General features: G+C 43.3%; 1 protein-coding gene across 3 annotated transcripts; it reads left to right on the forward strand.

Annotated features, from left to right (window-relative positions):
• The first annotated feature begins 4,841 nt into the window (after positions 1-4,841).
• Positions 4,842-25,245, forward strand: LOC135187349 (carbonic anhydrase 4-like). 3 transcript variants are annotated; one of them, XM_064165974.1, is made up of 8 exons: positions 4,842-5,013; positions 17,435-17,488; positions 18,115-18,288; positions 21,052-21,209; positions 21,362-21,454; positions 21,858-21,921; positions 22,404-22,567; positions 23,515-25,245. In XM_064165974.1, the coding sequence occupies exons 1-8, from the start codon at positions 4,956-4,958 to the stop codon at positions 23,704-23,706; spliced, it is 957 nt and encodes a 318-aa protein (XP_064022044.1). In that variant the 5' UTR covers positions 4,842-4,955; the 3' UTR covers positions 23,707-25,245. The 3 variants fall into 3 exon arrangements, with proteins under 3 accessions (XP_064022044.1, XP_064022045.1, XP_064022046.1); XM_064165975.1 differs by having other exon boundaries at positions 18,118-18,288; XM_064165976.1 differs by lacking the exon at positions 18,115-18,288.
• Positions 25,246-27,168: the final 1,923 nt, after the last annotated feature.

The following is a 27,168-nucleotide window of genomic DNA, read 5'->3' on the forward strand; positions in this document are numbered from 1 at the left end:
TATGCCTGAGACTGCAGGAGGAAAAGCTGCAGCCATGTAAGGAAAACAAGAACACCATTACACAGTGGAGCTACAGATGATCTGCTGGCACTTTCAAAGTCGTGCACACACACTATGCACACGAGAAAAACAAGGCACTGAAAGGGCAATGGACTTCACTGTTCTGGTTTCTTCCCTGTCACTTTTGCCCTGAGCTCCCACCCAATTCCTGTTCCTTCCCTTGAAAAACCAGCCCTTGTTTGTTGTGAAATGAGACAGCTCAGCTTTCTCCTCGGTCACTCCTGCACTTTACCAAGCTGTGGACAGCACACAAGCTGAGTCAAAACCCAGCAACTGACATGCAGCTTGGCTAAATGTTGAGGAGGATTCATTTACCATGACCTTCAGTAGAGCTTTGGCACAAGAATGTCCATCTGCTCAGTCTTCCATGGACATCATGAAGCCTGCAAATAAGGAGCACTCAGGAAAGGGAGTAATACAAATAAGGAACCTATTTATCAATTTTTTGTTTTAATTTATGCAGATTAAAGTCTTCCTCTTTGGAGAGGAAGGCACAAATAGGATGTATGATCTCCTTCCAAGATTTTTTGTGGTGTTTCCACTCCTCCTCCACCCACTCTCTTTGAGGAGTTTTTGCCTCACAGGTTTTGAGTGATCTGATGTCCCAGCTCTACTTTCATGGCTTCCACTAGGAGCAGAAAGTGAAGGCAATCATCAGGCTTGAGTGTTCTCAACTGCTGTTTAGCATCATGTCAGCTGTAAGCCAAAAAATAATGGCAAGGAGAATTTGTTGCAGGAACACCACCACACTGCCTGTCTGTGTAGAGCCTCAGCACTTCTCTGTGACACCAGAACTTCTCTTTTCACCTTTCAGGAACTTGTATTGTGCAGGCTAAAGGGAGACAGACATTGACAGACAACTGAAACCAAAGCTGGGGGGTATACATGTTCTATATGAAGAAGCCAGAATGTATCTTACCCCTTTGGACATGGAATGGTCTTCATAAAGGGTCACCTTCCTTCTGAACTAACGCACAGGTGCACAGTGAGAACTCTTGTTACACAAAAGCAAGGGTAAAAAATGTCTCAGAAAGGCAGGCAGAGCAACTGGACAGGCTTGTAAACACTCAGAGCTAAATATACAGCTCAGGTGCACACGTCCTTCAGAGTACATCTTCATAATTCTGGGAGATGTTGGCTGCTGGGGCATCATCACTTGCCAGGAGAAGATGTGCATCCATGCAGAGTGCTTTACTTAATTACTGGGGAAAGGAGAGAAGTTCAGCTTTACTAATGATGACATCACATAATTCAGGATGTAATCCTTGGGTACAGTGTAAAATGCACCAGAGCTGAGGAGAAGGCAAATAAAGAGCCATTTCAGATGCTTCTAATGATTCCATGGGAATGACCTTTTAGTAGAGTGAAGTTCTCAGCAGAGCAGACTCAGCAAAAATCACAGCCAGACCACATTTTCACATGAAAGATGAAAACTTGGTGTTTCTGGCCAACAGCTATGAAATTCCATGCTTCCTCTTCAGTGGTGAGGGAAGTCCAGTGAAGAAAATGACAGCACAACTAAGTGAAGAGGGCTTACTGTGTCCTCTCAAGATGAAGGGTACATTTCCCAGTCACTCAGTCACTAATCATGAGATTCATCTGTGTTTTAACTCTCTTGGATGTGCTTCCCTCTCCCACTGCAGGATCAGTTCCTTCCAGCTCAGACAATTTGTGAACAGGACTTGGGTTCAAGTCCTCACAAGCCCTAGATCTTCCTTCTACGGGCAACAACTCAGCCTCCCAGCACAAGGAGTTTTGCCACCACCTTGACTTTGACAGGGGCTCTTACGTGTTTGTACCGTGAGTCAGACCCAGGCTGCTCTATCCCTTCCTGCCTGTGCTGCTGGGACATGAGGGGTCTGCAGCCGTTCAGATGGAAGGTTGGGAACAGCTCTGGACTTCCTTTGTCAGCACATGGTAGGATCATTGAGCTCAGACACATGCAGGCTGCATTAGGCATCACGTCAGCCCCTCGGAACTTCCCGCAAAGCCCTTTCGGTGGCAGCAGGCTAATGGCAGATCTCACACGTGTCACAAAACAGGTGGGGGAGCATCTCCAAAGTCTTTGCTGCTGTGGCCTTCAAGGACACGAGATAAGTGCATTTTTCACTGGCTTGGATATTCCCTCCCATAGCAGTGGACACAACTGGTATCATTATGTCAGGAAAAACATAGTCTTGAGGTCAGTGATCTGCAGTGGAGTCCCTGCTTGGCTTTGTCTCTAATCTTCCCTGTCCAAGATCCTCACACTTTCAGTGTCCAAAGGCCTTTATGTAAGGTCCAGCTGCAGTGCAAGTCCTTTCGAAGCCATCCCTAGCTGCAAAGTTGCCATCAAGAACCAATTGCCCAGTACCTGTCTGCTGGGGTTTGCTGGAAAGAACTCTGCTGATCCCATGATGGCTGCCCTGCATATTTAGGTTATGGACTCTGTAAGGACAGGGAATGGCTTTCCCTGAGCCTGCCTTCACATTCTGGCACACAGAAAGATTTAATTAGTGTGACTGCAGTGCAACTTATTACCACTTTCATAATGACAGGCTGGAAGAGCTACAAAATAAATTGGAGAGGAGAGGAGAGGAGAGGAGAGGAGAGGAGAGGAGAGGAGAGGAGAGGAGAGGAGAGGAGAGGAGAGGAGAGGAGAGGAGAGGAGAGGAGAGGAGAGGAGAGGAGAGGAGAGGAGAGGAGAGGAGAGGAGAGGAGAGGAGAGGAGAGGAGAGGAGAGGAGAGGAGAGGAGAGGAGAGGAGAGGAGAGGAGAGGAGAGGGAGAAGGAGAGGAGAGGAGAGGGAGAAGGAGAGAAAAAGGAAAAGGAGGAGAAGATAGAAATAAACTGAAGAATTCTGGATTTCAAGACCAATATTTCTAACCCTCAGATTTTTTACTCCTAGCCAGAGAGTTTTTAGCAGGCTCTCAGTTTTCAGACAACTAAACACAAACAGGATGGGAAAATATTCATGAAAGAGCTTTGGTTCAACTGCCCCACTGAAAAGACCATTCCCAGAAGAGGAGAAAAGCCCAAGAGTAAAATGTCTTGCAGCTGCCCTTGAAGGCTGACACTACCTGACACCATCACGTTCACGCCCTCATTTCACCCTAAGTGCTGTGCATGCACCTTGCTTAGATAGCTCCACCGAGACTGCCTGGCTAGGAAGTTGGAGAATGCAACACATTCCCTCATTGTTCTTGTCACTGCAGTAACTATTTATCTTAGCACCATGTGCTAGGCAAATCATCTTCTGTTCGTGCTTTAATCTACCTAGGCCAGGATGGAATAAACACTGCCTAGCAAATCTTCATTGTTGGGATGCTATTTATAGCCATTCTTTTTATGAATAAAAGACCTGCTCATAAGTCAGCTGTCAGATTTCCCGTGGTTACAAAAGGTCTTGGTCCTGTGTGGCCCTACAACTGAGAGCAGAACAGGCACACTCTTCACCCGGGAGCCCACAGCTCTTGGCAAAAGCAAGAAGCACTTTTTTGGCTCCAACTTTAATTCAGCCCTTGCTGGGTGATTAGGGCTTGCACTGCACAACCAGCAAAATGCCACTTCACTCTGTCCACCCCTTCATGGAGGAGCACTGGGTCGAGCATCCTGTTCTTTTTACACTCAAGCCAGCATGCATTTAACTGGAGCAGGGTAGATCTAGATTGGACATCAGGAGGAAGTTCTACACAATCAGGGTGGTAAGACACTGGAACAGGCTGCCTGGAGGCATTCAAGATCAGACTGCCCTGGGCAGCTTGCTCTAGTTGGAGGTGCACCTGCTCACTCCAGAGGGCTTGGACAAGATGAACTTTGAGCATCCCTTCCAACTTGATGCATTCTGTGATTCTATCCTATGACTCTATATGGGCTGCATCCCCACAGACAGGCAAGAGGAAGGAGGAATTACACTCATTCTTTTGTTGTCCTCAGCCATATCAAAATCCAACAACAAATGAAAAGATGAAAATGTGAAAATGACAGATGAAGAGATTTCAAAACACAGAGATAGGGGCTATAGAGGGAGAAGAAGTAATGCCACTGCTCTGTGCACACCTTTGTTTGGTGAGCATAGAGCCTGAATTGCCACTGACTGGGACACGTGAAAGTAAAGCATTCAGATAGGGAAGCAGAGGCAACAGAAAAAAATGGATAAATCTGCCTTAATTAGAGCACTGCAGCTGAAACAGGAAAGTTAAGGGAAAGTATTAACTAAAAGGAAAAAAAAAAGACCCAAAAGCCCAATCAGGAGAACAACAACAAAAACCAGCCTAGAAGGTATGCTTTCGGTGAAGTCACTAAGTGCAAAAGCAGATGTAGGGAAGGTGTCGGTGTGCCACCTAACAAACATTTCCTGTACTGCACACAGCAGTCCCATGTTCCAGCCTCACTAACCTGCTGCAGCCGTCGGCAGCTGTGCGGAGGGCTGCAGGGCAGGGATGAGGAGATGGTGTGTGAGCGAGAGGGACTCTGTTTCAGTGGGGCTTTTTGAAACAAAACATGAACCTTAACACACACACATTAATTGAATGTCATGTGAGATGTCTGGGCTGAAAAAAAACAACAACTCAAGCCCAACAAGCTGCCAGTAAATAAAAATGAAGCATTTTAGTAATCAGTTGCTAAAGGTGCATAGGTTGCAAAGTGCCAGTTCTTGAGGACAGGCTACTTGTTCGGTGCTAGAAGCCTTATTCCTTTTGCCATTCATCTGGGAGAAAAGGATAAAGCTAAGCAAATCAGGAGTGGGGTAAATCTGGAGGAATTACAAAGGGGAGGAGTTCACCTTCCCGGCTATGGCTTGCAGGTCTGTCCAGGACTATTTACTCCAGTATAAAACTGAGAGCAGAAATATGATCACAGACTGGGAAGTCTAATCAATTCTGGTTTCAACACTGAGCCAATTTAAAATAGATAATGGAATTGCTGTTCCTTGTTCTGTTCTCTCTGCGCATTCTCAAGACAGAGGCAGTAGGTAAGTCCTTGTCTGCTCTTTCTAACCCCATCTACCAAGGTTATTCTCGTTCCTGATTTGTTTCTAGTCCATGCAGTGCAGGCTTTGATTCTTCTATGTGACAATCACCAAATGTTTTTATGTATTTCTCTGCTTTTTAGAGTTTGTTGCAAATTATCAGGTATAGGCTTCTGACGAATGAAGGAGTGGTGGGGTTGTTTAGGGGATTTTCCACCTTTAGAGATCCCAGCTGCCTATCCTCCTCCCAGAGAAATCAATGAGGTTTGACTTGATCTTTGTAGTTAATTGAACATGTCAGTCTGAAAAAAAAAATCCAAATGATTTTTTTATCTGTAGACTTCTTAGAACTTCATGCAGCTTGCTTTAGTTTTCCCCTCACATTGCTTTGCTGTTTATGCTATAAGATGAAATTCTTAAGGTTGCCTCCTGAGAGTGAAAAAAAAACAACCCAACCCTGCTATGTCTTTGCTGCATTATCCCAGCAGCTCCATCTATTTTTGCCCTCTGGGCACTATGTACATAAGCACACTGTGCAGTTATGAGGAGTAGATTAAATAGCCAGCTATAATTAGTTTTGAAAAGCTCAGAAAGTGTTTTAGTGCTTTTATTAGATCAGCAAGGCTGTAACATTGACTAAATCACCTTCTCTATCTAAATGTTAGCACAGGGGCTCAAAATTAAACATAAACACTGCGGTCCTTAAGAGTAATGAAGAGTCTATTGTTTGACCTAAAACAGACTACACTGCAGTAAGGGGTGGGGGGGGGAAACAACAAAAGAGAGAGAAAATTTTATCAGAGGTATCAGAGGGAAGCACTGCACCAACAGCCTGTTAAAGAGACGTGGTTTTAAGGCAGATCAAGATTCAGTTGCCAGGCTTAAAGTAACAGAGGTTCTGAGATGCTCAGAAAGTGCCTTAAGGAGCTCAGCCTGAGCACTGAGGAAACGGGAGCGGGGGGGGGGGGGGGGGGAGATTCCCCACATTTGATTTCTCCATTCTTAATTAATTCTCTGTATCCATGACTCAGTAGCTTGCCTTTCCCCTGAAAGTTCAGATTCCTTCCCTCTTCCTTTGTGTTTTCAGCTTCTCTCTCTCCAGAGGCTTCTCACATGTGGTACAGGTAAACAAACACAAAGAACCTTTGCTCTTCCAAAGTCTACAATTAGTGTTTGCTTGATATTGACTACTGACTCATTAACACTTTGCTCAATTTGCTGCTCTGTTAAGGGATTTATTGCAGAATCTTGAAAGACTATTTAGGAAACTCTGATGGGCTGTATTAGATCTGTAGTAATACTTAGTGCTGCAGCAGATGGAAGTAACATGAGGAATGCATACAATAGGGGTTTTTTTTGGTTGCATTTTCCCCTGGTGATTATTATTTCCACTTTCTTCTCTGAGTGTAGAGGCAAACTACACAGACTTTAACACACAAAAAACCTGCTCTCATCCCCATCTTCTTTCCCCAACCTTTTCCTGAGGCAGAAGCTGCCTGGGATACCTGATGCTAAGTTAAAGGCTAAATGTTTCAAGTGACTTCAACTTTTGAGAATGAGCCCAAGGTATCTTTGTAAAAAAAAAAAGAGGCATTTAATTTCTGTCTTGCACTTTTCAGTGCTACCTTGAGTGCTCTCCATTTATCATCTCATTTAACACACCTCCAGGTGCTCTTTGTCTAATGTGAGCAGCCTCATCATTCACCACACTCACACAGCTGATAGGACTTACTGCTAATCTTTCACACTGATTTCAGCCCTGGCCTGTCTTAATATCATGGGGGATATGATTAAAAATTCTTACTAATGGTCCTCACAGGGCTTTGTAAAGAAGCAAGCTTCATTATCTCCACTCCAATTTGCCATTGTAAAGTTCCAATTTGTCATTGGAATGAGCTGCCCAGAGAGGTGGTGGAGTTGCTATCGCTGGAGGTGTTCAAGACAAGACTAAGTGCCATGGTCTAGTTGATTGGATAAAGCTGGGTGCTAGGTTGGACTGGATGAGCTTGGAGGTCTTTTCCAACCTGGTTGAATATATGATTCTATGATTCCAACCTAGTTGATTCTATGATTCTGTGATTCTCTGCAAAAGGGAAACTGAGGCACATTGGTGCAGCCACCTGCCCAGAGATCAACCAGCATCAGGAAACCATCCAGTCTGAATTTCTGTCCAGCGTCTTATCCACTGATGTACATGGATCTCAGTTAGCATATCCCATTAATAGCTTCTCTGATGGACCTCAGGTGGGTTGCTTGATTCTTAGAGATCAGTGATACCCTCTGGTAACTGCTCTTAAGCAGGCAGAAAAGAGGCAAAATGTCTGCAATGTTCCAAAAAGAATATTCCAAACCTTTTGAGAGATTTCATTAGTGGTAAATTCAGTCCAGTGCCACTCAGAGATCAACAACTGCAGAGGGCATTAATGCATGCCCATCTAGAAGCTGTAAGAAGATGTAACTCCATCTTTGTGGTGGGGTTACAGCAAGCTCCTAGAGTCACTGAAATCAGTTATCTTTAAGAGGGATTGAATGAATCCCAGCATGTTTACACCTTTTTCTTCTTTACAGACCAAGACTCCACTATGAGAAGACATTTTCCCACACTCCACTCTCTACTGCTCTACATAATAGAACACCATTCCCCTTAATTTTCTGTATTTCTACTTACATACTTTAAACTTAACATAATACTTATAACAGAAAATGAATGTGACTGGTCTGACACTGATTTTGTCACCATTAAGTCTCAGTCTGAGGTTTCCTCAGGGCCATTCAAATACAAAGCATACCTGGTATCTCTGTGAGCAGCATTAAAAAAGATGTTAACTTCTTCCATTTCCAGTTCTAGTGGTGTAGACTGCACAGGTATTACTAGTTGTATTTCAAATCCCTTTTAGGGTTGGCAAGACTAAAATGCTGATGCATTTAGATACAATCTGAGATGGAAAGTTGCATTTTCAATTGTTTAAGAAAGGGGAATAAGGAACTGCAATATAAGAGCTGGAAGGCATGGATAAGGCAGCAGTCCATAGGTACTTGATGAAGTTTGGGTCACCTGAATTTCCCCCTCTCCACCCACCTAATCCAGCACAGATTAAATGTATCCAACATGCTATCACTGAAATTATCTTGAAGCAGTTACCTCAATTACTGCCTCAAATCAGGCTTTTAATCTCAATTTATGATCTTTATCAGGATTATTGCTTAGGATTTCCTTCTCTTTCTTTCCTTGGTATCATTCAAGCTATTAAAATAGATGCAAAGGCTTCTCTAAGTCTGCCTCCTATCATCCACAAGTATCAGCATATTTTGTCCTTGTCAGACCCACTGTATGCCTAAAGGAACACGAGCTCACGTTGGGCAGGTTGCTGAGTGTGCAGTGAGAGCAGGAGATACTCCCTGGCCCTGCACTTTGCCCACCCTTCTCCATACAGCTACAGAAACTGCGCACTCAGGCAGCAGAGAATTCCCTGCCTCTGTCATCTCTGCTGAACTAGAAGCAGCACTTCAGCACTTAATAGCTTTGAAACACTGAAATGGTTTTACTAATAAGCTTTGGGTTTAAATGTGAATCCAACAGTGAAATTTTATCAAATGAACTCTTTAAGAGAGACTTCCCATGGCAAGGGTTTGGAACTAGATGATCATTTTGGTCTCTTCCAACCCTGACTGAGTCTATGATTCTATGACTGTGGTGATGAACAGAAGTTTAGCCACTCTCATATTTGGCTTCCACCTGGAAGGGTTTATAGCTGGGAGAAGAATGAACATGAGTTTCTTGACCCTGCTCTCTAAGGATGCAAACCCTGTAATCTCAGAGTACACTTATTTCCTTCCACACTTTATGACAAAGGCACAACATGCTAAGGCATTGCAACAATTGCATTCTCACTCTGACACAACAGTTCAACAAAAGCCAGGAAAGCCCTAGTGGAAGAGCCACAGGTGGAACCAGAGGGCAGCTCCTTCTGTCAGCTCTAACAGCCCCTTTTATCTGGGGGCCAGAGAAACAAGCCCAGCAGGCAAAGACAGCATTTAGTATTGCTGGACGGCTCCAGAAAGACAGCTACAAGGCAGGAGGAGAGTCACATATGGACTAAACTTTGGAATGTTTTTAGGTTCATACCTTTCTGTACCCTGCCAGTTGTGGCACGCAGATATTTGCCCTGCACAAATGGATAAAACTGGGTCAGAGTGGGAATGTTTTGATTCTCCCCACAGTGATTATGTGAGAAGTTGTTCAAGAGTTTGTTATGTGCAGGTACATCTTGCTGTAGCCTACACTCACCTGCAGGTCCTGAGTTCCTCCTAAAGAATTGCACATCTCAGTGTCAGAAGATCACCTCTGCTGTCTCCATCACACGTGAATCCAGCAGTTGTCCCTTGTCCTCATGCATGACTGCAGAACTGCTGAATGGTGATAGCACATAGCAGGTAGTGATGCTCAGAACACAGGGGAGGTGACTCCCACTTTGGTTTGTGTGGTGCCTCAGGCAGAACTCATCTATGTGATGCCTCGACAGGCATTAAGACATCAAGGTTCTTGAGCAGAGAGATTTGTTTTACTGTGCTAAGGTGTCCAAGGGATCAAAACTCCAAGTTACAAAATGATTGTTCACTACTTTGCAGCCTGCTGATGGTGACATGCAATGAGTGGGCAATTTTCCATGTGCACGGTGGACCCAATCACATTATTAATGCTCCATTTAAGGCTCAGCCTGTCTAGCATGAGTACACTGCACTGTCATCAACTTGTTTTAACTCTTTAGTCAACCTCCTGCAGAACTGCAGTGTCTAGCATTGCCTCACCCTCCTCCAGCTGCTAAACCAGGATGCTTCCCTACTGCTCTTCACTCCAGCTCAGAGGGAAGGAGTGTGGCAGAGGCCATACGCAGGTGACAGGTGGCATCAGCTAAGAATCACTTTTCTTTCCCTTACAGAAAAAGATGTCAGCATAATAACTGGGATATCCTCTATCAGCTGCAACTTGCACACTTGTGATACTTAGGAAAACTGAAGGCATGCTTTCTCCTAGATTTGGAAGACTGGAAGCAGAAAGGCATTTTCAGAGACTGGAAACAGAAAAGCATGTTCAGAGACAGGCACCACTGTGGAATAGCTTCCTCTTAGCTGTCCAAATAACCAGCACAAACCTTTAGGTCTTCACAACAAGCTGCAAAGGTCACTTCCCCAGCTCGCTGTCTGTCTCCACATGAATAGGCTTTTTAACCTGTTTGTGCCATTGCAGGAGCTGTTTTGTTATCTTGCAGGATAAGTCTAATGGCCTATTATGAGATGATTTAGTCACATTTCTAGCCATAGGATCAGTCATCATAAACCTGGCACAAAAGACTGCAAAAGGACAAGAAAGTCAGAAAGTAATTTGTGTTTGAATCGGATTTTAGTTGGATTTCTGTTTGAATTGGATTTTAAAGCTGTTTGAATTGGATTTTAAATATACTTTAAAAAAAAAAAAAAGGACTTCCAATTTTTATTTGACATTGCCTCTGTTGTAAACAAAGCAAAGGAAAGCAAAATTTCCCACAGAAGCACATCACCTTGGCCCTGGATACTCATTTTTTGTTGAAGGCCAGCTTCCTTCTCTGACAGACCAGTGAGGAGGACATGTATGTATGGCAGAGGCTACAACAGTATCACAGGTCACAGCTAAAACCACTTTTCCTCACTCTCTGACATAGAGGAAGTAGTTTGCAAGTGTTTATAGGGCACATCTAGAATCCTTCAGTCTCTTGTTCCTTTAGTTTGTGTGTTACAAGGACCTCACTGAGCATGGGATTTAGGTATACCTATGCAAGTTAAAACTGCTGCTCAAATAAGCTGTGGTTACTTGGAATACTTCACCACTCCAATAAAACTTATGTGCAAGAATAACTGCCCATAATATCTTGAAATGTACTTACTGATGAATATAACTAAAACAGACCAAATTCCCAGGTAAAAGTGATCAGAGGAGGGATGAATGACCAGAAGCATTTGTTTATATAGGATTAGAGATGCACAAATCCAGAGGTGAGTGTTTGGAGCTGATTTTGCCTGGCAAAATAGTTGATCAGGACTCCCTGAGGCTGTGCAATTCTTAAGAGTATATAAATAGGTGTAAATATGCATGCTGTGTTTGCATCCAGCAATTTCATTAATTAGAAAGACAGACTTGGATTCCACTTGCTTTTTAAGTTGCTTTGTCTTTTGAACCAAGGAAAGTTTCACAAAGCAAACCAAAATCAGAAGGAATGCAATGCAAGCCTTCCCATGAGGCATGGAAAGCTGCTTTGAACATTTGTATGGAGAAGAGCAGTCCTCAGGCCGCTGCAAGACAAGTTGTAAGAGATTTTGGGGATGGTTCTGGGTGATAAAGCAGTAATGCAACTGACATTCTGGGTAGCCTAGGCTCTCTGGCCAGCAGCAGTGTAGTGGAAGCATCACCAGCTGTGTGCCTCACAGGACAGCCAGCTGTCAGCTGGGCCATGGCTAGAGGAAGGTGACACAAAAGCTAAAGGGACAAACAAGAGGCAGTCTGGGAAAATGAGAGAAGGGATTTCTGCTAAAAAGCAACAGAGGGTTTTCTTGCTGTCTTGGCACTTCAGACTAAGAGGTCATTTACACTTCAAGAGATGAAATACAGTTAATAAAAATAGCTAACTGTTAGTGCCAGGGTCTAGTTGATTGGACAGGGCTGGGGGATAGGATGGGCTGGACAATAGGATGGACTGTAGGATCTTGGAGGCTTCTGCCAACCTGGTTGATTCTGTGATAGAAAATCAATAGATTTCCAACCACTTTGCCCAGAAGGACAAAATCTGGTTTCATAACCCTTTTGTGCGGATGGATACATGAAAGGGGCAGTTTCCAACTAGCCTGGATACCACCTGCTCACAGCACTGAGTCAGAGGAGATGTGGGCCTCTAGCAGCAGCTCAGCAGGGCAGTAAGCAGGGATCAAGTAGGACAAAGTAGATTTAGGAACTTTGGTGGAGTTCAGGCAATCTGACTGCAGTCCAAAGAGCTTAAGGGTCTTTTCCTAGATCACACAATAGCACACATGCAAACTGCTGAGAGGCTGGCTTCCAGCCAGAAGCACTGTCCTCTATCCAGCTGCGAAAGGGGATGGAAGAAGAAGTTCTCAACTAAAGGAATTTTTTGCTTCAGGTTTCCAAGCTGGGCTTGATGGCAAAAACAATTGAAAACATTTACAATAAAATAAAAACAATACGTAATTGTATTGTTGTCCAGCTCTTCTGGGGCCAAGAAACAGCTTTGGTCAGGAAACCAGTTGTAAATTTGACCAGGAAGAAGCAGAGATAAGTAGCACCACTTACTTGCCAAGAGAGACTCCCTAAATTTAACTGTCTTGAACTTTGTGAAGGAAGAGGAGGCTTCCAGCCCAGTTCAGCTCTATTTGAGATTAAACCCCAGTGAGGTCAAGGTGACACTTAGGGCATGGTGCATCACCACTTAGATCAAGAACCCTTAACACAGTGTAAGAGGCAGATGTAGTTGATAATGCAGCAATTCTAAGTCCAGGTGTATATGGATTGGATGACTTCCAACGGTGACAGCAATGCAACTGTGTCCAGTTCTGGGCTCCTCAATTCAAGAGAGATGTTGAGGTGCTGAAACATGTCCAGAGAAGGGCGACAAAGCTGGTGAGGGGCCTGGAACACAAACCCTACGAGGAGAGGCTGAGGGAGCTGGGGTTGTTTAGCCTGGAGAAGAGGAGGCTCAGGGGTGACCTCATTGCTGTCTACAACTACCTGAAGGGAGGACGTAGCCAGGTGGGGTTGGCCTCTTCTCCCAGCAACCAGCAACAGAACAAGGGGACACAGTCTCAAGTTGTGCCGGGGGAAGTCTAGGCTGGATGTTAGGAGGAAGCTCTTCACAGAGAGAGTGATTGGCATTGGAATGGGCTGCCCAGGGAGGTGGTGGAGTCACCGTCCCTGGAGGTGTTCAAGAAAAGCCTGGATGAGGCACTTAGTGCCATGGTCTGTTTGACTGGCTAGGGCTGGGTGCTAGGTTGCACTGGATGATCTTGGAGGTCTGTTCCAACCTGGTTGATTCTATGATTCTATTTAATGTCAATTGGCATAGACTTTTCTGAAGTCCTAAGCACAGTGTGGATGAGTGCTCATGGCTTCACTCGTAAGTACCAGCCAGGTATGGGAGTAAGCTGCGAAACACTCCAGGGCAGCTCTTAGCACAGTAGTGGTCTCAGCACCTCAAATGCAAAAGCAAAGCAAACCAACCAAAACACTGATCCCTCTCCTGCTTTCTAATTCATTTTCCTGGGTAATAAATAACAGAAAAGAGAATGGAGGAGCTGAAGTTTGATTGGGAAGAACAGTCAGGTGAGAGGACTGAAGGAGAGGATCTGTTACCCTCCAAGAAAGCAACTTTGTGGAGAGAGAAAATGGTGGAAAGGTGAAGGGCATGTTGTCAAGAGACGGTACAAAGGATGGATGAAACAAGGACAGGAATTACAGATTATGAAGCAACTCTTGAAATGTAAACACTAGGGAGGGAAAAGAATTATTTAGGGTGGTTCAGTGATATATCTAGGAGTGGTGGGATAAAGATAAGCAAGTGGAAAATGTAAACTATTAAACAGGAAGCATTTCCTGACAGTGAAGGCTAATAGACTGTGGAAAAGTCTCCTAAGGGAAGTGGCAGGAGCCTTTCAGACAATTAAAACTAGACTAGACAACATACCTTGGGGTATAACCACAGACAACTGACTGGATGTGACAAGTAACTTTCCTTCTTGCTTCAGAAATAAAGCCATAAAGCCCAGGGGCTAAAAAAGACCATTGTAAATGCAAGGTCCCTGCAAGGCAGGGAGGCACCACACCTAACTCAAATGAAGCCCAAGTGCAAATGTTCCTTGTAGGTGACGCAGAGTATGGCAGTCTGGTTCCTCCTCAGCAGTATCTACACAAAAGATTCTGTGCTCTAATGCTTCCTTACTGCTAACCAAAAGGATAAATCAAATCAAAATCATGATAACAATTAACTCCTTCTTTGCTCAGACAATCTGCAGTGTTTAATTACCTCATTGATTGAGGCTTAACAGCTTTAAGGACCTTTGATGTAAGAATTGCTGATTATATATCTTGCTGTGCTTCACTGATACCTCCAACTTTCTAAACCACAGCTATGATAAGTTCTTGGTAGAAGAACACTAATTCATTCTTAATGTAGCCATTAGGAATTCTGCAGAAACCTGACAAAGTTGGAAGCTGATTATTTGATGTGTGTTCCCTGTGCTAGGAGAAGGGAAGAGTGCTCATGAGTGCTTGAGGCAGGGCAGCAGCAGCCACCTGAGGGATGGATTTTTTCTTTTTATTTGGTTTTGATTTTTTTCCCCCAGTTTATGATGTCCATCATCTTGCTGTGTAGACTGAAAGGCTTTTAGTGTGTTCATGTGTTGGTCTGCCCAGGGAGGTGGTGCAGGCACCGTCCCTGGAGGTCTTCAAGAAAAGACTGGATGAGGCACTCGGTGCCATGGTCTGGTTGACTGGATAGGGCTGGGGGATAGGCTGGACTGGATGATCTTGAAGGTCTCTTCCAACCTGGTTGATTCTATGATTCTGTGATTCTAACAAGTGATTGAGACCCACAAGCTTCTCTGAGAGAAGCAGACAGATATCACAGATATCATAGATATCCTATCTACCAGCTGGTAAAAAGGCCATGGTTGCTTTGTTGGGGAAGGATTGGACTCAGGCTCAGCAATGAAAAGCTCCACAACCCACTTCCATTTGACTCCTCTGGTACAGAGATCAGGCCCACTGACAGTAATACTTGGTGATATTTACCTTGCCTCAGTGTTTCCTGTGCTCGTCCTTGATTTTCCTGGGTCCATGGCTGAGGTCTAAAGGCCCCACAACCTTGCACAGAATGAACAATGAATCTGCTGCACTTAGCCCTAAGTGTGAATCATATTGACTGTAAAATTTGATTTGCATTACGGTAATGCTTTGATGTCTAAGTCATGAGCACATTCCCATTGTGCAAGGCACTATACAAACCCAGAACAGGAGACCTTGTTCCAGGAATTTACAGTAAACAGACCAGAATATCTCAACAGACTTTGATTCTTCACATGACTACTTTCTTTTCTGGTTTAGCTGCCATCCCAAAATGATTTGAGACCAAATCTTTGCAGGCAACTGTCTTCTCATGATGCATAAATGCTGCCACCTTTAAAAATCTCTGCCCAGGTTATTCCTGCAGTGCAATATTTTTTCACATGAAGGTTTGAGCACACATAACTTGCAAAGACCATTTCTGATGCAGTAGCTGTTACAGCAAACATTGACCCCTGGGCTAGAGCAGCTGACAGAAATATGTCTGCAGTCACACTCCCATAGTAACAGTAACCCATATGAGTCATATAATAAAATGGGTTAGGTTGGAAGGGACTTTAAAGATCATCCAGTTCCAACTTCCTGCCATGGGCAGGGACACCTCCACCAGCCCAGGTTGCTCAAGGTCTCATCCAACCTGGCCTTGAACACCTCCAGGGAGGGGACATCCACAGCCTCTCTGAGCAGCCTGTTCAATTGTCTCCCCACCCTCACTGTAAAGAATTTCTTTCTAATCTCCAGTCTCAGCTTCCCCTCTTCAAACTTCAATCCATTCCCTCTCATCCTGTCATAACCAGGCACTCTGAAGACTGGCTTACCCAGTATTTGCAAGGCATTTGTCTATTAAAATACCCACGGAGACACTTGGTGACATTCTGTGCTTAGAATTTCTGGTTCTGGTGCTCCCCAGTGGAGAGGAGAAGGGACTCACATTGCTGGAGGGCTGGCCAATGTCTTCTGTACACAGGACTGAAAACAATGCAGCAGTCCCTTTTAGATATGGCAGGCCCTAAAACTAAGTTTCATGTTTAGAAGTGTGTCTCAAAAAAACCCACCTTGTTAAAACAAGCTGAGAATTGCAAACGTTAATGGAACAGCAGTGTAGAAATCACTGCAGTTCTTACAACGCAAACATGGTGGTGTTGTTTTGCTCTTCTTCTCAATGTTGTCAAACGTTTGCTCAACCAGAAAGTCATTAGTTCTATTTTCAGCATAAATGTAGCTTTTCTGAGTGATGAATTGTGGAATCATAGAGTCAAGCAGGTTGGAGGAGACCTCCAAGATCATCCAGTCCAACCTAGCATCCAGCCCTATCCAATCAACCAGACCATGGCACTAAGTGCCCCATCCAGGCTTTTCTTGAACACCTCCAGGGATGGTGACTCCACCACTTCCCTGGGCAGCCCATTCCAAGGCCAATCACTCTCTCTGTGAAGAACTTCCTCCTAACATCCAGCCTGGACCTCCCCTGGCACAACTTGAGACTGTGTCCCCTTGTTCTGTTGCTGGTTGCTTGGGAGAAGAGACTAACTCCTACTTGTACCATTATTCAAGGGTATATTAACTGCCACAAGCTCACCCACGGCTCCCTCTGCTGCTGTAGCCAGCCATATCTCATATCAATGTTCTGCTTCTAACGTCTAAGTACTTCATTGGTGGATGGAGATTGCTCTGCTGTTGATACAAAGCAGTTCTGGGCCTTCCATTAGGTGTATCACTAAAGATCAGAAATTATGGGAATTAATGTCAGGACCTCAACCTGATAATACATTTAACTTGGTTAGACACTATTAAAATCATTAGCCAGTATTAAAAGAGCTGTAATTTGCTAAGCATAGGTAAACAGAAACGGTATCACAGAATCTCTTAGACTGGAAAAGACCTTCAAGATCATGGAGTCCAATCATCAGTTTCACACTGACAAGTCCTTGACTAAACCAAATCCCTCAGCACAACACCTAATCACTATGAATCGCTGTGGTTGGAAAGGACCACCAGGATCATCCAGTCCAAATGTAGTATTAATCATGATTCTAAGAGGCTTTGAATTGCTACAGATTAAATAGCCAAAGAAAACTATTGCAGTTAAAATCCATTTAAACTTCTAACTCTCCTAAAGAGCCATGGAAGCATGCTACTTTAAAATAGCTCTTACCTTCCTGACTAGATCAACATGTACTGAAATCAGCTAGACTGGCTGGCTGGCATGCTTCACCCTGCTAAGAAGCCTTCAGCTTTCTTTATAGTTGAAACACTCATCTCTCATTTATTGTTTACATAGTCAAGAAAGGAAGCATCTCTCTTTCTGATAATATCAGGCAGACAAAAATAGCAAATTGTCAAAACAGTGTGGCCAGTCATCACTTTGAGAATCACAGGGTGTAGCTCCATTTCCTAGCTGCTATCTCAGGGGCTAATTTGTACAGCTTTCCATGAACCTAATTTTGAGTCTCTGAATACCCTATTTTTGTTGTTGTTGTTGTTGGTCTGGGTTTTTTTGTTTGTTATTTATTTGGTTGGTTGTGTTGCTTGTTTGTTTTTCAGTTGGAGGTCATTGGTGCTATCAGTCACAGAAGTATGATCAGCCAGACTGTGAAGGTACTAACAATTTATTTTTCCTATCACATGAGTGTTACAAAGTCACAAAGAGTGTCTTTATGGAAACGACATCATAGAAGTTATAGAATCATAGAACCATTTCAGTTGGAGAGATCTTTAGGATCATCAATGGGCTGCCCAGGGAGGTGGTGGAGGCACCGTCCCTGGGGGTCTTCAAGAAAAGACTGGATGAGGCACTTAGTGCCATGGTCTAGTAGATTGGTTAGGGCTGGGTGCTAGGTTGGACTGGATGAGCTTGGAGGTCTCTTCCAACCTGGCTGATTCTATGATTCTATCAAGCCCAAGCATGAACGCAGCACTGTCAGGTCACCACTAAGCCATGTCCCTCAGCACCACATTAGTCAACCTCAGTGGTAGCTCAGTTTCTATTTTACATGTGAATATTTTCCTGTTAAGCTTAAAAGAACATTTTTGGCACATTAATAGTTTTTAAACTACAAAATATTTAGATGTTAAGGAAGTTCCTGTATTAAACTATGACATCCAAAGATGTTTTCTTCAAAGAAGCCTTCAGTTTCCCAAGCAAGAGTATATTGATTTTGGATGGTTTTGCTTGATCAAGGATTTGAAGTCTATAGGAAAAACTGATTTTCTTCATCCCTAAGTAGAGCCTCGACAGTGGTATCAAGTAAATATTGCCTGCAAAGGAAACAAACAGTCACCTATCAACATTGTCACCAAAAATGTCATTTATGATAAGAACCTCAAGCCACTGAACTTTGAAGGATATGATGTGAAGGGGTCTTCGAAATGGAACATAGAAAATAATGGACATACAGGCAAGTACTGTCAAATTATTCCAGTTATTATGGGATTTACTTCCATTTGCTTCTTCCAGGTCCTGGGCAAAGCGTTAGCTATCACTATTACTGCTTAAAAGCAAGGAAGCAAACATAAGATAGCACCCCTATATTTCAGAGGTGAAGCTTTCAGCAGCCCTTCTGAACCAAGGTTTTCTGGGAACTTTGTGAGAATCACCTGGGTTTTGGATTCTGGACACAGTTGTTGAGCATCTGAGCAGAAACTGATTCTGCGCATGTGCCGAAGCAGAGCTTGAGATGTGTAGGGAACATCTAAACTAACCACCTCAGTGTGTGTATGTGTGTGTGTGTTTTACTAGTTCTTTAACCAATGAGCTGAAATCTCAGATTTCAGCCTGTTTTCTCCATGCATGGCAGTAGTCTAATGTAAGCTTCTTACTGATTCACTAAGGGAATAGAGAATAATCTAGCAGCTTCGCTTCCTCCACTTCACTAAAATGACAATGCCTCAACAATATTCTGCTGGATTACTTTGACTTCAAAAATCAGTTCTGTTGGAGGTTTTTTTTTTTGGGGTGGGTGTGGGTGGGTTGGTTTTCTTTGTTGTTTGTTTGTTTATTTTGTGGGGTGTTTGGTTGGTTGGGTTTTTCCCCCCCCAATATCTATGGGTATTCGTAAAACTTCAGGTGAATTGTTTTGAAATGCCAAATCCTTAAACTGGAAAGCTGCTAATTTCAACTGGAAAGGTGGGCATTGGGTAGGTGGGTAGATTTTTAGAGCCAGAGATCCTAGTCTAAAACATCATTGGAAGATCATAAGGAAAAATCATAGAATCATAGAATCAACCAGGTTGGAAGAGACCTCCAAGATCATCCACTCCAACCTAGCACCCAGTCAGCTAGACCATGGCACTAAGTGCCTCATCCAGGCTTTTCTTGAACACCTCCAGGGATGGTGACTCCACCTCCCTGGGCAGCCCATTCCAATGCCAATCACTCTTTCTGCCAACAACTTCCTCCTAACATCCAGCCTGAACCTGTCCTGGCACAACTTGAGGCTGTGTCCCCTTGTTCTGTTGCTGGCTGCCTGGCAGAAGAGGCCAACCCCCACCTGGCTACAGCCTCCCTTCAGGTAGTTGTAGACAGCAATGAGGTAGTGACCCACAGAGTGATATTCTACAATCTCCTTGTTACAGTCACTAGAAATATCTTTCACACAAAAAATTCATACTTATAAGGACTGGTTAGAACTTACATCTTTCCCAGCCATGCAAAAGGATTAGGTTTTTAACCTGGGCTTTAAAAATTTCTTCCTTCTGAGGGCAGCCAATTCCTGTGCTAGAACGACAGTGGAGCTTTATTGCTTAAATTATTGGTGCAACTAGGAAGCTTTACATGAGATTAGACTATCATTATCTTCAGTAATGATAACACTGTTATCAAGGTCACATCATGAACATGATGACAAAGGCCAGTGTGTCAGAGGTCCTTATGACTGAAATAAAGAAAGCCAACAAAAACATGTTACTCTTCCACTTACAGACAAAAATAAGTGAAGTAACTGAATGGCTCACACGAGCTTCTGGCTCATCTGGAATTCAGAACAGAAGTGAAATCTTTGGGGCTTCAACTCAGTTGAAAACAATCTTGCCTATGGAAACAAAAGTACTGTGCTTAATGCAGACATCTTAACAAGTAAATCTTAAAACTACCTCTGAAATGTCTCCAACACAGGAAGTGATGGTGACTTATAGCCACAAAAGAGCTTCCTAAGAGAATTCTGGCTTGTTGTTAGCAACACATGAAACAGATTGAACAGATTTAGGTGCTTAGGCTGAACTTACAACATTAAATTAAAACATAACATCTTTAAGCCCTGTCTGAAATAATTGCTACAGTGCAGAGAATAGGAGATAAAAATGCTTAAACCCCAAATAAACTGTGGTCAGGCTTACTTTTAAGAATACTTTGATAGTGGGTGTTCTCCTAGACACACACAAAAAGAAGGAATACAGGATCTTCTGAAAGGAGTAAATAGCTCTGATTCCTGGAGCTATAACAGCAGTGAACACATCACCATGAATCACCTGAGTGCAAATCACCTGAGTACAATCAAGGAGAGACACTGTGTTACCCTGGTTTGTTCAAAATGCAACTAACTGATGACATTGTAAAGCATGCCATAAAAAGTCTATAAATACTTTTTGTTAGAACAGTCCAAAGTAGGTCTCCTCTGTCCTTTTCCTCCAGTTTACAGATGGAGAAAATACCAGCCAGTTTATTCTGGGGAATGGGTTGGACTGGATGATCTTGGAGGTCTCTTCTAACCTGGTTGATTCTATGATTCTGTGATTGTCTTAATTTATCTGAAGTAATGGTTAGTTCAGCTCTTCAGCAGGCAAGGCTCTGTGCAAATCATTCAAGTTCACTGAGTAAATGTTCTCATAGATCTCATAGAATCAACCAGGTTGGAAGAGACCTCCAAGATCATCCAGTCCAATCTACCCCCCAGCCCTATCCAGTCAATGTTAGGCAGATGTATGAGCATAAGCTCCCTAAGCTGTGCGATAGAGGGATGTCCAAAAGCTCTTGCATATTATGGGAAGGAGGCTTTTGTTTCAAATGAACCTCAGCTAGCATTTTGTAAGAGTTCAGCTTCTGCAGGGCCAGAACTTCAGGATCCATTTGAATCTCAAGAACATGCATCTCTCTGCTCTCACATATTATTAATGTATGATCTCATTTATTTTTCCTTTTAAAAGTATTTATTTGTGTTCCCCAGTTAAAGTAGAGTTAAGTACATCCCCTAAAATCGGAGGAGGAGGTCTGAGAAGGAAATACAAGGCAGTAGAGTTTCATTTGCACTGGGGAATAGAAGGTGTGGCACAATACCTTCCCGGGTCAGAGCACAGCATAGATGGAGAAAAACAAGCCATGGAGGTAGGTGAGACTGTTTAGATGATGGCTTTTGTTTTTTAATGTACTGTTGCAATAAATTATTGCTTAGTTCTCCTATAAGACCCAAACAGTAGAATGAAGAACTGAGGAACTGTGGAGGACACTGAATAAATAACTTGCCATTGTGTTTACAGCTTCATATTGTCCACATAAGAGAGGATGTTGCAGATGTAACAGAAGCAAAGAAACATGCAGATGGTGTGGCTGTATTAGCATTCTTTGTAAAGGTAGGTAGTCAAGGTTTTGATTGCCCATCTCCAATATACCAGCAGTTTGGCTGAGTGATCCATTACAGCAACACTACAGCACCTCAAAACCTAAGGCTCCCTATTTTCTGCAGCATCTCAGTGCCAACACTTAGAATCATAGAATCAACCAGGTTGGAAGAGACCTCCAAGATCATCCAGTCCAACCTATCCTCCAGCCCTATCCAGTCCTTTACTATTATCTGTGAATACAGAAGAAGAGTCATAGAAATTAGAAGAACTAAACTGCTAGTTACTAAAAATAGCAAGGAGAATTCCTTGCTATTCTCTTTTAGCACTGTGGTTCTTTTCTGTTTAATTCACATTTAATTTAAAGCAGTTGTTGAGAAAGCAGTGATTTGGAATCAAAACATTTCTGTTTCAGATTGAAGAAGAAAACAGAAACTATGCAACTCTAATAAAGCAACTGGAGAATGTAAAATACAAAGGTATGACACCTGTGTTGGTCAAAACACATCATATATTTATTTTGAGTATGTACAATACCAGGTTGTTCATGGCCCAATCCTGTTCTAATTATAGTGGAGAAAGCCAAAAGGCAAAGGTTATTTTGTCAAGCACTGGAAGTATCATAGGTAGGAGAAAATGTGGTTCTCAATATTTGCAGTATGAAAGCCTGCAGAACCTGAATGACCATCCCTGCATCTGCAGGAGGAAGCATGATGAGAAGAAACATCACAGAGAGTGTTGACACAAGAAGTGTGTGTAAATTGTCGTCTTCAGGATCCAAGGCTGGCTGGCAGTCAGGGATTTCACAAGCAGCTCAGCTCAGATGCCCTGGGTGGTGTGGGACATATGTGTGTGAATAGGGCTTCACAAAACCATGAGCAGCAAGCACATTTGGAGGCAAATGTGGACAATACCTGCAGCCACACTTGTTACAAGCAGTATTTGCACATGGTTTGTCTAGGGGAAACAGCACAGATGGAACCTTTGCCACTGAGTTCTCTTCTCCCACCTGAGGAAGAACTTGGAAGGTACTATCGGTACGAAGGCTCCCTCACCACTCCTGACTGCTATGAGGGTGTCACCTGGACAGTGTTTGAGAAGCCTATTGAACTCGGTATTGCTCAGGTGAGTCACAGAGGGATAGCCTGGGAGGGCTGCTTATGGTTATTTAATGCAGGCTTGCTGGCTGCTGTGTTCCCGTGACACCCATTCACTTGGCATTAGCCTAAACACAGTCCTGTGTGCCAGGTTTTGGACCCTGTTAGATCATGTCTCAAAAAAATGGCAGGAAAGGAGAAGGAAGAAAGGGAAATTGCAATGCAAAAAGAAAGCCAAAAGTCCTCACAGCTAAACATGTAGCTTAGCTTTTCAGCAGCAGCACTTCCACTGCTGTTACCTGCTCACAGACAGACTTTGCTGATTTTTCTCCTCATGTCATAAGTATCAAGATACCAAAACATCAGAATGCAAGCTATGAGTCTGTCAGCATCAGCTTTAAGCAACATGGTTTTGTTGCTGCAGAGAGGAGCAGGAGACAGAGCACACAATAAAAACTTCAGATATCCTGGGATGGGCTCTCAGTGATACCGCTAGCCAGCACATCCTGGTTGAGAGCCAGCTTTTCCTGCAATGTGTCCATATAGTCACTTTGGTTCCAGGAAGATGCCCTGCCACACATAAGTCAGTAGAGCACAGTATAGAAGATTGTGCATCTGCCTGCACTGGGGCAGTGTTAGAAACATGAAGCAAACCCAGAAATCCTCCTGCTCTCGCTTTGCATCACGGTGACGTGATGCACAGGGACAGGCCTGTGTGTGGCACAAGGACTCCTGCAATGAGATCCTTGAGCTGGACAAAACATTTGACTCACACAGAAAGGAAGTCCTCATGATTTTCAAGGCTCAGAGCAGTTGTCTGTTGCCCATCACATTGTTTCCTTCAAGATTTAACCTATCCACACAGCTCAAAACCAGAGTAAGGCAGCGCAGATTGCTGCTATCATCATTTCCAGCAGCAATTCTTGTTTTGTGGAAACAAGAATTTAACAATGTGCTTTTCTTCTGTGTCTGCAGATTTCTCAGTTTTCAACACTCCACTTTGATGGGAAGAACTCAACTCTCATGGTTGAAAATTTCCGACCTGCTCAGTTCCTGAACAAACGCAAGGTGTACTGGTCCAGTGCCAGCAGCACCCTCCTGCCTCCTACTAAGGCTCTAATGTTGGTCCTGATGCTTCTGTACATCCTGACTTCTCTTTTCCAGTGAACTCTTCTCACCTCATTCAAGGTTCTGACCTGTTTGGAGTTTTTTTTGTTTGTTTGTTTGTTTGGGGTTTGTTTTGTTCTAATTTTATTACTGCTGTTGGGTTGTTGTTGGTTTTTTTACCAAGTATTCTCACTCCTCAATCATATTTGAACATCAAATTTAACCTTCTTCTCCTCCACACACTAACTAAAGAATTCAGTTGCTGCTTTTATACGGAATGAACTCTATTGCACTAAATCATGGAATATGAAGGAACTGTAAGATAAAGCTATGAAGATTCAAACAAAAAACCCCACAACACTTCCAGAAAACACTAAGATGGATTATCTGCAAGCCTGTAGTTTTAACACAACACTGGAGGGTCACTTCACAAGCTCTACAAAGTACCTTCATGTGAAATCTGTTCCTAAGTGCCTGTGAAGAGTTTTGTTTGGAGTGTGTTTACATTCAACATTCAAATCAGGAAGATGGTAACATGTGGAGCAATTCCTATCATCCCTACCTTGTCCCACACAAGGGTACAACAGAGAACAAGATTAAAAATGCTCACACACAATGAACAAAGTCTGGGTTGCTGTATCTGGTGAAGGATATGTGACAAATTTCATGTGTACTAACACAATTTACTCCCCATCTTCCTTCAGAACATCTAAAATTAGTTTTTAGATAAGGATGCTAAATTCCTTTCATCTAATCTACTGGTTCTAGATTTTGGGGGTTTCTATTAAGACTATTTATTCATCCCAGTATAGAAGCCTACTCTGGGTTGTCCATGGTCAATCTGATGTGCTAGAAAGAAAAAAGGCAGCCCAACCCCATGTACCAGTTGCACACCTGTGGAAGTTCCCTCTCTTTGGAAGGCTGCATTTGAAGGATGAGACTGGTGAGCCTTTGTGGTTTTCATCTGCTTAATAAAATGAGACAGCTCAAGAAATGGCTTTCTCTAATACCACATTTAGAATTTAGAATCATAGAATCATAGATTCAACCAGGTTGGAAGAGACCTCCAAGATCATCCAGTCCAACCTAGCACCCAGCCCTGTCCAGTCAGGTAGACCATGGCACCAAGTGCCTCATTCGATTTCTTCTTGAGCACCTCCAGGAACAGTGACTCCACCACCTCCCTGGGCAGCCCATTCCAATGCCAATCACTCTCTCTGCCAACAACTTCCTCCTAACATCCAGCCTGAACCTGTCCTGGCACAACTTGAGGCTGTCCCCCCTGGTTCTCTTGGTGGTTGCCTGGGAGAAGACACTAACCCCACCTGGCTACAGCCTCCCTTCAGGTAGTTGCAGACAGCAGTGAGGTCTGCCCTGAGCCTCCTCTTCTCCAGGCTGCACACCCCCAGCTCCCTCAGCCTCTCCTCACAGAGCTGTGCTCCAAGCCCTTCACCAGCCTTGCTGCCCTTCTGTGGACACATTTCAGTATCTCAACAGCTCTCTTGAATTGAGGAGCCCAGAACTAGACGCAGTACTCAAGGTGTGGCCTGACCAGTGCTGAGTACAGAGGAAGAATCTGAACATTTCAATGCTAATATTTCCCCCTCCTCTTTTTTTTCTTTTCTTTTTAATAATATATCATCAATATTGAGATATGATTAAGATTCATAGCTTTTCCAAGGGGGTTGTGGCTTGGACTGATTTCTTACCCCATCACTCAAAATGTTTGGAAGTGGTGTTTCCTTTTATTATTGTAGTTCTCTTTCTGAAGACAGACGTTAACAGCCCTCTTTGGCTAATGCCATATAACCTCTTACAGCTTCTTTGGCCTCACTGAAACAGGATTTCACATTAGTAGATCTGTATTTTTTTTTTCCTTAGGGCAATGTTTGCAGAGATAACTTCATGCTACAGCTGCATGGCCACTTTCAGGAAAATCATGGCCTTGAGGTTAACTACAGCTTATCAAAGGAGGAAAAAACAAAGGGAAAATATTTGAATATTTAATAGTTGATAATATCAGCTTCAAAAGAAAAATACCACATGGGAGAGCAAATACACCTTAAGTTTAGAGGAATGATTGAGGATCTCAAGTGTACCTTTAGCTAGCTGAAAAACTTTTGAGGAGCAAACATAAATGCAAGATTAAAGTTGAACAGAGACCTGTGCTTATATTGCCTTGACTTTGTATTTCTTTTGTCCTTGCTGAAGGGGAATCCACACATCACTCATTCAGAAAAGGAAGGTGACCTTTTTTCCCTGCTTTCTTCACAGCATTTAGGGCAGGGGTTTGCTTGTGGTGGCAACCTTGAGATGTTTCTGAGATTTGTTAGCAGGCTTCTGGAGAATTTACTTCATGTGTGTCATCTGGATATTATCCTAAGGGTGATTGGAAGAAACTGTGGAGGATTTGTGTCAACTCCCCTCCATTGCTAGTAATAAATGATAAGTGACAGGGTGACGGGCAGATTTTCCCTAGGTTATGCCTCAGCTTACAATGTAGACAGAGAGGAGCACTTGCACTAATTAGTTACGATGTAGGGGGAACCTCTTTACTATGAAATACATTAAAATTAGGAAGAAAAAACATTGCAGAAAAGATGGGTAGTCCTCTGTAAGTATCCTTCAGCACAAGCCTCAGCATTAATGAAATCTCAATAGCCAAATATATCCGTTTTTACTGAGTGAATCTGAGTTTTACCCCAGTGAGGAAAAGGGAACTGTTGCAATCTGCATTGGTGATGTAGTTCAGTTTGTTCTTTGTCAGAGGCAGCTCTTTACAGCCAGGCAGACACATTCTGTTCTGGTGCAAGATGTGACAATTACAGGGCTAGCATTTATGCAGTGAATAAATATAAATCTACAGCAAAAGCTATTCTATTGAAAAAGCAGTAAAAGACAGGAAGGCTTCAAGTGGGACATCTCATTTTCTTTTGTGAGGATAGCTATGGGAAAACAATTTGCTGTCCAACGGGTAGCCACAGGCACTGATTCTCAAGAATTGTGTCTACTCTGCTCTTGGCATAAAACTTCTTTTAATGGGGAGACACTGGAAAACAACAGGCACTTCTGAAGAACTCATAGTCAAGCTGTGATAATACAGGAAAGGGTGGGGGGGACACCAGAGGTAGTTGGAAAGACCTAGAAGGAACAGTCTTTTCCCATGTACAGAAAAGTTAGAACAGAACTTTACTAATACATTCCACATATGTTGGAGCCAGGGTTGAAGGCTGCTTAGCTTCTGTGACTTAAAACTGAAGTACAATAGAAAATAAACAACACTTGAAACTAGAATTGTCTAGTGATGTGTGTTTCAGGTTTAAACCAAGACAGTCGAGCAGGGGCTTTGGCAGCTTGAAATTTAGGCTGGAGATGAGGAGAAAGTTCTTCACTGAGAGAGTCATTGGACACTGGAATGGGCTGCCCGGGGAGGTGGTGGAGTCGCCGTCCCTGGAGCTGTTCAAGGCAGGACTGGACGTGGCACTTGGTGCCATGGTCTAGCCTTGAGCTCTGTGCTAAAGG

This window comes from Pogoniulus pusillus, chromosome 27 (genome assembly GCF_015220805.1).
Source record: "Pogoniulus pusillus isolate bPogPus1 chromosome 27, bPogPus1.pri, whole genome shotgun sequence".
In the NCBI taxonomy this organism is placed as follows: domain Eukaryota; kingdom Metazoa; phylum Chordata; class Aves; order Piciformes; family Lybiidae; genus Pogoniulus; species Pogoniulus pusillus.